We start from the raw sequence: 12,067 nt of genomic DNA, 5'->3' as shown, positions 1-12,067 counted from the left end.
CATGCAAGTGGATTTGTATCATAATTCTTATAATATGTGTTTCAGTAATATTTCTTTAGATTATGATGTTTGGCCTTATCGGTATTAGTATAACATGGTGTTTGAATTTGCCTTTTCAAAAGGCCACTAGATAAATAGTCCAACAAGAAGTAAGGGGTTGTTTTGGATGCAAATTTCCTATTTAGGAAGTCATGAATCACATAAGGTGGTTTCAAAGATAAGTAAGAATCAATATTAAAGTGTCTTAGCATGATGATGATAGTGGGACTCCAAACTTGGACATTTGTACAAAAATTATCGATATATATAGGAAATAAAGGGTGATCAAACACCTTCATTAAGGGATAGAGGAAGCATTCTCAAGGTGGCTATGAAACATTTTATTAATAATGTTATCACCATTTCCAACCATCCCATCACCTTATTTGCACTCTTACAAGTGGATTTGTAGGTGTTTTCAATCATGGGTAATAAAGTTGACGAATGTAAGTTGCTTTACTTAGCAGGGCTAAGATCCAAACTCTACAAGAACTCTAGAGACTCTAAACTTTGGAGAGAAGGCATCATGCATTTCCACATGAAAAAGGAGTACAAAACGTTGGTTGTTATCCTTGCTTAATCTAAGAAAAAGGATAATCGTGTATTACATTAAGGATTTTTATTACTTAAGTGTCAAATCAACAAACTACTTGGGTCAATGGTTGCACCTCGAAGAGTATTGTTACAATACATAACTTTACATGTCCATTGGTACGCCTCAATTCCAAGATCTTTATGGTTATAATGCACTCTGTTTTGTTGACTTATTGTTTATAGATAGTACAGTACCTACAACAAGTGATCTTATTAATCAAATTCTATAAGTTTTGAAGTTTTGAGATCATTGGAGGATAATTTGTAGCATGCTCGAAATCAACAAAAGATGTATGCTAATAATATAAAGAGAACATCAAGAATATTTGAGGTGGGTGATTTGGTATTTTTGAGATTGTAACTTTATTCGAAAAGTTATTTGAAGAAGAAAGGGGATGAGAAGCTCAAGCCCAAGTACTTTGGACCCTGTATCACCATCAGAAGGATCCGTAAGGTAGCCTATGGATTTAAGCTTCCACAAGAGAACAAAATTCATTATGTTTTTCATGCCTCATGTTTGAAAAAGGTTTTTGGATTGCAAGTTGTACCCACAACAAATTTAGCACACTTAGATGATGAAAGGAAATTGATTTTTATTCCTAAAGAAGTATTGGATACCAAGGAAAGACAATTGAGAAAAGAGAGCATTACATAATATTTGAACAAGTGGGACAAGTTGTCAGTTGAGGATGCCACTTTGGAAAGGACTGTGATACTTGAGCATCCTAATTCACATTGCTTAAGGACGAGCAAATTTTGGGAGGGAGGACTTGTCATGTCCCCTTTCTAAATTACTAAGTTTTAGATCTTCATTAACTCATCCTATTTTCCCATGGGTTAATCAACCAACATGGGGAAAAATATTTTATTTAATATTTAATATTGTCTTGATGCAATTTTTATTTGTTTGGACTATTAAATATTCAACGAAATATAACACAATGGAAGTGTTGGATTTTGAAAGCATTTGGGTGTTGAATTTCAAATTTTAAAAAGGGTATCTTTAATAGTTTTATTGATGGCTATGACAATTTGCATGAGAACTATCATATACTAATTTTAGCATCCATTTGAGGAATCTTAATCAAGAATAGCATTGAAATTTTAAGCACCAATTTTGGGCTCAATGCATATAAAATATGTGAAGTTTGACATTTGTACATATTGTATCTTTTTATAATTTGAATATTGAGCACTTGTGTGTGTATTGTCTTTTAATGGACAAAAGTCCATTGGAGTTGGAGGCTTATAGACAAAATCACATGAGTTTCAAGTGGCCAAATGATGAAAACCCTTTGTTCACAAAGAGCAATCTCATCCGAAGGTTGCATTGGTGCTTGAAAATTTAGGTGTCTTCGGAAATTTCTAGTGTTTGGTTTGCAGGTCATCTTTTTTATGGTTTTGTTGTATCTAGGCATGTTGTTTTCAGAGGTACTATTCCAGTCATGTTGTTTTGAGAAGTTATATTCCAAAAGTGTCATTTCTTGAAGTATTGTTCAATGTTGTTGTGTTCATGCATGTTTTTGGCAGGTTTGTGGTTGTTCATCCTTCTCAAAAGTTTGCAGCTATGTAAATCAATGTTTCAAGCCCGATTTTTGTTGTTATATCAAAAACTCAAATACAAAATATCCTATGGTATTTTCTAGCTCAATATTGGCTTGCTATTTCTTCACAAATTGTAATTCTATGAGTTAGTTCTCCTAATCTGTAATGACTATTTTTTAGTGAAATCAATCCAGAAAGTTTTATATTACATTGAAGATTGATAATTAATTATTTGGGAAGGATTTGATAAAATTTGGGAGTTATATGATATAAACTAGCCACCTAATTACTATAATATTTTGGGCAATTTGTGGAATGAATATTACATTTACTATTTTTTGAAAAAAAAAAATGAGTTGGGACATCATATAGATCTTAACAAAAGATAAGTTGTGCAACAAATGAAAACAATTGGAACCTGAGGTGTTGGTATGTGGCGACTGATCATGCAAATACTATAATTCGTAATGTATCCTTGATGGGATTTTGGGCTGGTTAGCCCTGAGCAGGGGTTTGAGAGCACAACCCCTGAGAAAAAAAAAATTGTTGTTTTTTCTTCTTTTTTGAAAAACCGACACTGGAAAATGCCCTAAAAAGCCGACTTTGTAGGTTGCCTAAAAATTGCATGTTATAAGCAATTGGAATGAAAAAGGGTATTGTAGTGGTGTTCTATTGTTTTATTGGATAATAAGAAAAGATTGGATGGCTGTGTCTTGTGGATGTAGCCCATCTTGGGTGAACCGCGTTAAATCTCTGTGTTATTTGTGTTGTGTACGATTCTTCATCTTTTGTGTATTCGAATCTGCATATAATTGTTAATTTGTATTTGCTCTGAATCTGCCTAAACCCTAACACAAGGTACCTCAGCAAGTCAAATAAGATGGAGAAATCTTGCATTCTAGCAACAACATGAACAAGATCTTCAAAGAGCCATTTCGAGATCCATTTCAAGATCCAAATTGGGTAGAAAGGGAAATATCCTCGGTTCAAGAAATTGCACAAAATGTGTTAAATGGACATAGTGCTTAGTTGAAAGCTCATATAAAAGCCTTGAAAACCAAAGGGATTGACTCAACATATAGAATGAAAAAGACTAAAAAGAGGAAAGAAAAAAATGACCTTAATTTGATGACTTTCTAGTTAAGAGGAAAGTTCATGAAGCCAAAACCGTTTGCCCAGAAGAAGGGGCTAGCATAGTTGAAGCCCCTCTTGTGTCTCAAGCAACAGTTGTTGTAGCACCTAAAGTACCACCATCAGCTAATCAACCAATAAGTATCATACCTATAAACAATACAATGGCACAAAACATTCCATCTACTACCCTTCCTTCGATACAAGAAGAAACTCCCATCATAACTCACATAGCTCAAAATTTGTCAATAGCACATTAAGCAAAAATTGAAGGCAAGCAAGTTGAGGCCATAATATCTTCTACTTCTCCAACCAATAATATATTTCTATAATCTCCTTGTCCAATACGAAAAATTTGCAAAAGAATTAGAAAGAGGATAATTGGCAAGAAAAAAAGCATCTAGTAGCTTGAAGGAAAAATCATTGTCGATCCCAAATGAGCAACAAGCCACGAAGCAACCTAAAATGGGCATGGAGCACAATAAAGAACAAGAAGGTAGTTTTCATGAAACCCAACAAGCACTGGATGAATAGCATAACATTTCTCCCCGTCACATTATTGATGAGGTTAACAAAGAAATTGATTCAAATATAGCCTCAATAATTTGATAAATAATCTCAGAACTATCAGAAGGGTTAATTGAACCAAAAAGGGGATAGAAGTCCTAAAAAGAGAAGAAATAAATAAAGTAGTTGATGCTAATGTCCAAAAGAAGCAAGTAGCAAAATAGCAAAGTAATGATGATGTTATACGACGAGAAGCAGTTTTAGATGAAATTCAAAAGGAGATGCTCATTAGTATAGAGACTCATGAAACAAATAAAGAAACTAAAATTGAAAGTTCGATGAAGCATCCTTTGGAACAACAAAAAGTGGATGTCCCCATCTTAAAGAATTTAGTAATGGAGAAGAAAATCCGTCCAAAGCAAACATAGAGTGCAAATGAACAAAGAATAAATCAAGAGAATTCACCAAGGTGGTCACAATAAGAAGGAATTAGACATAATCTCAATATCACTACTTAGCTCACTAATAAGTTCTAGAATAAGTGTCAAATTGAAGTAGTCTATATTGATTTGAAAAGCCTAATGCAGAAGATTGAAACTCCTGAGCTTAGGAAAAAGGCCAAGATTTTGTCCTCTATTGCAAGAGATGCATTAGGAGCAAGGCTTGCCTAGGTTGCAACTCCAATGGTAACAAAGGTCCAACATGAAATAACTCCTACCGAATATCAAATAACTACCATCAACATCATGCATTCCACTAGAGAACATGAGATTATAGAGCTGAAGGCTGATATTGATGTTGTGGCATAAATGAAGAAAGGTAAGAAGAAATAGCAAGAAAAATCTTTACACAACCAATGCATGTACGAACCCTCTAATATCTATAATCTTGGATAATCACCAATCTGGAAAACTAGTGCCAACCTTTGGTCTACTAGCTCTTAACACGTAATCAAGCACATATAAATAGAATTTGGAAAACTTGTTATGATCACCCATACGTCTTCCCATGCAAGACCTATCACAAAGCATCATTTCAATTGTCCAATTATTATTTATTAGAATCCTAAATGCTATCTTGGTCAATGACTTGCTATGTTTTCAATACATCAATAGGTTTGCATTAAGATATCCTTTGCACAAATCCAAACCAAGTACATCAACTCAAGATCCAATGGTCTTTGCATGAGTGTGCATGCAAAGGAAAATCACCTAAGCAAGTTTTAAACCTTTGTGTAATCTTTGAAGTCAAAGTACAAGTAATACAAATTTACGCATGAATAAATTCACACCAAAATTTCATACAAACAAAAACTACAAATATGTGGCTACAAACTTTGCATACAAAAACACAAATCAATAAACAACAAAACACAATGCAAACAATTAACTGACTTGTACACAAAATTTTTGCAAATACAAGATCCACAACCCTTAAGATGCTCCTACATACCTAACTTTTAAGCAAAGCCCTTTTCTCCACCATGCATGTTAAACCACCCAACATATAGTTAAGCACATGCTAACACACCTATGTTGTGTGTGTATGCATGCAAGCACACACATGCTTTTGTGCATTAACTTATACAAAGACACGGTTATCTAGAGACTTGCATCTTGAGAAACAAGTGTGACATTGTTTTAATGATATAGACACATACCTTTACCTTTAAGTGATGGGAGTCTTAAATCTATCACCTATAATCCACAGAGAAATATTTGACTTCTCCTAAAGACTAGAATGAATGTTTTGAATTAATTAAATTTATTTACCACTAACTTATAGACATGGTTATCTAGAGACTTGTATTTTGAGAAAAAATGTGACATTGTTTTAATGTTAGACATATCTGTAAGTGATGGGGGTCTTAAATCTATCACCTATAATCCACAGAAATATCTGACTTCTCTTAAAGACTAGAATGAATTTTTTACCAAAATTTGTATTATTTTTAGATTTAAACTTATTCCATCATAAATACATTTTCATTTTTTATTTTTGATGATGAAAAGAACATTTATTTCAGCCAAGAGCCAAAAGCATGCAACAAAACCTATGACATGGGACAACACCGTACAATATTAAGGATTGGAAGTGTAATTTAATTTCAAGAGAACATTAGGTATATGAGGGTTATGAAAGGATCTATTGAAATAACCCAGTGTAAACCAAAGTAGCATAACCTTTGTCCTGGTTTCTGAAAAAATGTATTTGATATTCATTTGGATACATTTTATTTTTCCAACTCAGTTTTACACTTAGAAAGCAGAAACCAGAACTAAGATAAATAGAAAAACTTTTTTAAAGCAATAAACTTAAATGATAAGCCATATTACATGAGAGAATGTTCAGCTGTTTAATTTTATATAAACCTTCATACTGAATATAATACGTTTGTTTCATCCTTTTGATTCTTTATTATTAACATTATTATGTTTCTATAGATTTTGTTTGACACAAAATAACAGTTTTTTTCCTTTATTTTTTAATTAATATTTAACCTTTAAATTTTTTAATCCAAATGATAAATTCTATTTACACTTTTGCTAATCAATGTCATGTAAATGAAATGATACTATGGCTTGAGCCATCATCCAATGTCATGGAACTTACTTCATTAGTATGCTGAGTATAATGCCATATAGAACTGCAACTCATTTTTATAAATCCTCTTCCTCCGTTGACTTTGCCTTAAAGGGATTTACTAAAGTCGCAATATATAGGATTAAACGCTAAATCTATATAGGATTATGCTGATCTTTATATATATAATTTTATCTATACCAAAATATCTCTTCATATATTTTGAGGTCACCTTATAATAGATAAACATCACAAGAATTTGCTTGATAGGCAGCTTCGACCATCAAATTTAAAGCCCTCCTCTATAAACTGCATGAAGTTTCATCACATAACAACCATAAACTAGAAAATGCCCAACAAAGCACGAGTCCAAAACCACTAATTCCGTTAGTACCATACAGGAGGGCTATGCCTAAACAATAAGATGGAAACAAATTATAGTAATGTGTGTTAAAAGTTAAAACCATATAGACCATATAGAGACATCACCAATTCCAGACACAATTCAGGGATTTGGCTTTCCGCCAGGAGATGCATTGAATCCTAGATGGTCAAGCAATGATCAAAAAGGTCCTCTAAGGAGCCCTTGTAGAAAAGATTATATATTCACTATTAGTTACCCCGAGTTTCCAGGACAGGGGACAGCGGTACCTGTTTCCAAGATGCTGATTTTTCAAGCCAATTTTTGGGACAGCAAAGGGGACAGCTATATAAAAATAGGGAAAATAAAATATATATGGAAATTTAAAATATTCATATGAAACATGGATAAAGCATGCACATATACATTATAGAACCTTAACATATAAGAACTAGCAGCATTCTTATGCCAAATTTGTGTTAAATTGAGATTCAATGTCAAATAGCTTATAGAATTCATTGTCAATATCCAGAATTTCTAGGGATGTCCCCTACGCATCCCCTGTCCCTGGGATGTCCCAGGGATGGGTACGCCTGGGAAAAAACCCATGGACGCATCCCTTGGTAACTCTGCAGTATCAATGCTTCAAATTCCTCACAGATTTGCCTGCACATTTGATGTAGACCAAGTCCAGGGATATGCCCAGACTCGCAGCCAAACCAATGCTTCTTATATTAACTTCTTGATAATTAAAATCTCATTACAATAATAAATTTTTGACTTTTTCTTATCTCATACAATATGAAAAATATTTATGGAACTTAGCCTCCTCTGACCAAACAGAATCCATGGTCCGCCAATTCCAGGCAGATGAAGAACCAATCATATAATTTGATAGGTGTCTCATAGTTCATACAACAACAAAAAAACCTAAAATAGAAAGAAAGCACTCAAATTGTACCCTTTTCTTTCATTTGATCCAAGAGATTGTTTCCAAGGAGTCTGTTTTGACTGAAAAAAAATAGTGGATTCCCAAGACTTTAAAGCTACTAGTATGAAAAGAAGAATAACTATAATATTAATAATAGAAATAGAGAACAACTAGTTTATCAATAATGAATTCAAATCTACATACATTCAACAGAAAATCTCATGCTTTGTAATCTCAGGAACTATACTTAGCACTGCCTCTATTCTTCTATATTCCTCTCCTTTAATCTGCACCTTGCCTGACACTTTTTATTTTTTCACCTGTATTAACTTTCTTCAATACAATTTTTGAAGGCTCAAATTTTCCTTTGAAATTCCCCACGCACTCTTGCTGCTCCTTGTTCTTTGTGCTTGCAATAAACTTCAATCTGCAATCTTTATGGGATTAATTCACGTGCCCACTCTACATATTTTTATCTGAAATTTTTAAAACTTTTTCTCTACCACTTATTCCTCTGCTCTCTTGCCGTTTTCTTCTTTACCTCTACTTATTCATTTCTTGTCAGCAGCCACACTTACTTCCTCCTACTATGCGCTACCTCCTCTGTCTTCATTCATATTTTATTTTTAAAAACTGCTCTTGACACATAGCACCCCTCTCTGACTATTCTGTTCCATGCATTCTTACAACTCCTCCCTTTACCATTTCACCGCAATGTTTCCATACACCGTACAAACTGGCTCCTTTGTTTCTGCGCACCTTCACCATGCATTCCCTAATTTATCTCAGTGCTTCCAATATTCTTCTCTGCAACATGAATTGGTTTATATACCTGATCTGGGTTGCTACACCTTCAACCTCCCTCTCTGCATCCACTTTGATGTGGTCTTCTTCTCTGTTCAGCACCACACACTCTTTCCTCATCAGCTGTTAACAAATTTATAGTTCTCTATTTTTTTTTAATCCAGCTATTCCTCTTCTATGCCACGCTAGGTCTCTCTATCTTCTTATTTACTTTGCACCTTTTCACCTTCCCTCTTCCTCTATATGCATTCTTCTATTAGCTGCATTTTCTCCAGTGTTTCCAATGCCCCCGGCTCTTCACCTTCCAGGCTAGCATGCTATTTTTGAGTTTTTTTAAAATCTGTAGTTGTGTTAAAACAATACCAAATAAAATGGTGCTAGCTCTCAATATTGTCATCACCAACTAATCATCACACCCCTCTAATACCTTTCTATGCTAGAAAAGAAAGAGATTAATTTATTCTTTCATCAATTTTGGCCAGCAAGCAATAAATCAATGTTGGCAAATGAAATTTTTATGCGAGAGATATTGTAACCACAGTTTTATCTTAGATTCTTACCCATCCACTTACTCCTAAACAAATGAACACCAAAATTTGAAAACAAGCAAACCACAAAGCTCAAACTAAAATCTCTTTCTTTTTGGTTGGTGCAGATTACCCATTCACCCAGATGCTCCTGCATCAACATTGGACCTCTCTAGTCACTGATTATCTCTTTTCTGAATGTCTTCCATAATGTTTGTGCTATCAGTTTATAACACACTTCAATCCTCCTATGTTCATAAACTTCATGAGTTTTAAAGTTTTAACTAGCGGCCTTTATGTACAGCAAGAATTTGTTATTTACCTTGTACCCTTTTTGTCTAGCTTGTATAATTTGAAGTTTTCAAGCTAGATAGCCCATTAAGAATTAGTTAAATTTTTATCCTCTTATCTCCATATCATTGAACAATTAGCAGCATTGATCCCAAATGTATTCGTTGATCCCAAATGTATTGGCAAAAATATGTAACGCGTATATTATTAGGGGGTGTATCACATGCAGGGGCTGCATGCTAAATTTGAATGATATTACAGCTAATGGATGGGGGATATAACCTGCAGTTAGCATGTAACTTGTAGAACTCACTACCACTTTTAGGAGATTTTTCACTTGATTAGCCATTGTAGGTACTCAGTAAACATGCATAAAAGTAGGTAGTATACCAGGTGATACGTAATTCTAACAAAATAGGGACATGCACTCTGCCTTAACAATTCCTACTAGTCCCATAGACCACGCCAAACACCAATTGAAGAGATTAAGTACCAGGGAAGGTGTGAAAATTAGATAAACTAATTGTTTAGAAATAGATCAATAGTCAATCTATGTATAGAATACATTTTGTGTTCTTTACTCACAGTTAATGAAGATAACTGGAGTCAAAGCGTCATGATAGGCATTGGGTAAAGCAAAAGAAGCTCATGAAACGTGAAAGCAGATTTATTGGTTGCCTGCCAAAATAAATATCAAACCACGTTATCATTGTTGATTCCAAACTATATAGGAAGGACACAACACATCACACAAGGAATGGATCAAATTGAAGCCAACACGGAGATGAGAAGAATTGGAGAAATGAGAAGTTTAATACTTATAAAGTTATCCCAAAATCATAAAATTTCAGTCCATCATAATAATCTTAAGTGATGCAATGTGTGACTCAGATCTAACGAAAATGAAGTAGCCCGGTCTGATAAAAGCAGATCTTTGGTTTCGAAAAAATTGGCATATGCACATAGCTAAAACAATATATTGCAAAATCTTGATAAAAGGAACTAAATGACATTGAAATCTAAACAACTAGGCCATCTTAACTAATTCAAAACTTGTTCATTCCATAAAGCATACACATACAAGAAAGGAACAATACAAAAACAAAATGTAACATGACGCTCATGCTACCTTAAGACGAAGGGCAAAAAAAAAAAGAATTTTCCCAATACTCAAAGATAATTCATAAATGTCTAGAGTACATTTCATTTTTCTCGCAAATATATAGAAAGCCGTCCAGCATTTTCAAAAAAGTGACTAAGGAACTTACCAATAATTTTTCATATAAAGAAATAATCAACTTCATTTCAGTCCTCGCCGCACAAATCTCCCAACGTATGTTCAATTAAATGCGCATTATGAATCCTTTCTTTCTTCAATGGTTTCTTTTCAAGATCTTTATCAGAAACTCTGGCATGGATTCCCTTCTCCTCTGATTTGTCTGTCAATACTTGTGATTCTATTTTCTCATCCCCAGTTCTAAAACCGTTATCTGGAACAGACTGGTAAAGTGGGAGTGCCAATGATTCCAAGGACTTCAAATGCAAAGCCCTGATGTTTCCCCATTTTTTAGGAATCACCGAAGCAAGACCATCAATGAAACCAACAACATTCTCCACAATTTCCTGCCTTGTTTGCGACACCCTAGCTATCTTACCAAAGCAGCAAGTACCCTTCCCAAAATTTAGAAAAGCCGACCCACACGCCAACTCCAACTCCGCCCTCCATTGCTTGTGGCTCAAATCCACAGGGATGGGATTTTTTTTCTTCTTAAAAAATCCTTTACCCAACGCCTTGGGGAGCAGGGGAATGACAGATTTATCAGCCATGAATATATCAAAGGACTCAAAGAGCTTTTTCCTGGCCTCAAAAGAATGATAATGAGTCCTAAGTTTGGAATATTTTAAAACATTTGAAATAGGCAAACCCTCTTCCTTAAGCTTGCGCCTGGCAAAATCAGCATTCATTCCTTTTTCTTTGTCATTGACAAGTAAGCAGATCTCTTGACTTCCATCCAAAGGAAACAGAGGATGGCATAGAGGAATTCTATAAGGATTTTTTCTTGCATCGTCAGAAACCTTTTTCAGGGTAGCCACCATGTACAAAAGCTCATCATGTTCTACGTGCTGAGGTTTTTTATCTTGTGCCCTAGATTTAACCCATTTCAGGAGGGAACCCACTGCTTTTTCTACTCTTTCTTGACTTACTCGTGATCGAGTTTTGGGCTTAGGGTTTGCACTGTTTTTGCCACTCTCCATAAAATCTTAAGCAGGAAGAAAAGAATGACCAAAAAAGCAATGAAACCAGACCTTACCTGGAACGACCCTCAAATGGCTTCTAATTACTAGTTGCCTTCAGCTCCTCTACAAAAATGCAGAAGGGTGAGAGAATTCTTCCTTAAACCCGAGCCAGAAATCTCAATTTCTCGTTAACTCAACCCCATATTGATTACAAGTTTAGGTAAAAACAAAAACAAAAACTGCGTCTGTAGGGGACCATTTGTACCAGGAGTTTCTAAAAAATGATTGATGTTTTATATTCATTGATAAATAGGGGTATTATTTGCATTTTATTGTTTTTCTTAATTTTTTTGTCAAAATTATTGATCTATATTTAATAGTAGTGGTTCAGTTGTATTTAGTCTTGATTAATATAAATAGTCTACTTAACATTCTTGCATCTAAATGATATTCACAATGGTTAAGCATTAGGACTTATTGGGAGTCACTCATCTCACTAATACCCCAACTCAAGTG

At 34.3% G+C, this 12,067-nt stretch overlaps 1 protein-coding gene across 2 annotated transcripts; it reads right to left on the bottom strand.

Annotated features, from left to right (window-relative positions):
- Positions 1–7,815: 7,815 nt before the first annotated feature.
- On the bottom strand, positions 7,816–11,816 carry LOC131060664 (uncharacterized). Of its 2 annotated transcripts, none has more exons than XM_057993980.2 (2): positions 10,582–11,816; positions 7,816–8,835 (listed from the first exon to the last, which is right to left on the bottom strand). In XM_057993980.2, exon 1 carries the CDS (start codon positions 11,567–11,569, stop codon positions 10,619–10,621), a length of 951 nt encoding a protein of 316 aa, XP_057849963.1. In that variant the 5' UTR covers positions 11,570–11,816; the 3' UTR covers positions 7,816–8,835; positions 10,582–10,618. The 2 variants fall into 2 exon arrangements, with proteins under 2 accessions (XP_057849963.1, XP_057849964.1); XM_057993981.2 differs by lacking the exon at positions 7,816–8,835 and adding an exon at positions 9,790–9,991.
- Positions 11,817–12,067: the final 251 nt, after the last annotated feature.

The sequence above is a fragment of the Cryptomeria japonica genome, chromosome 10, assembly GCF_030272615.1.
Source record: "Cryptomeria japonica chromosome 10, Sugi_1.0, whole genome shotgun sequence".
Classification (NCBI taxonomy): Eukaryota; Viridiplantae; Streptophyta; class Pinopsida; order Cupressales; family Cupressaceae; genus Cryptomeria; species Cryptomeria japonica.
Note: the sequence above shows the minus strand (reverse complement) of the source record. Positions and strands in the feature narration are given on the sequence as shown.

Bases quoted from the DNA above. Each gene is read 5' to 3' on its own strand.
- LOC131060664 (XM_057993980.2), bottom strand. From the start codon at position 11,569: ATGGAGAGTGGCAAAAACAGTGCAAACCCTAAGCCCAAAACTCGATCA.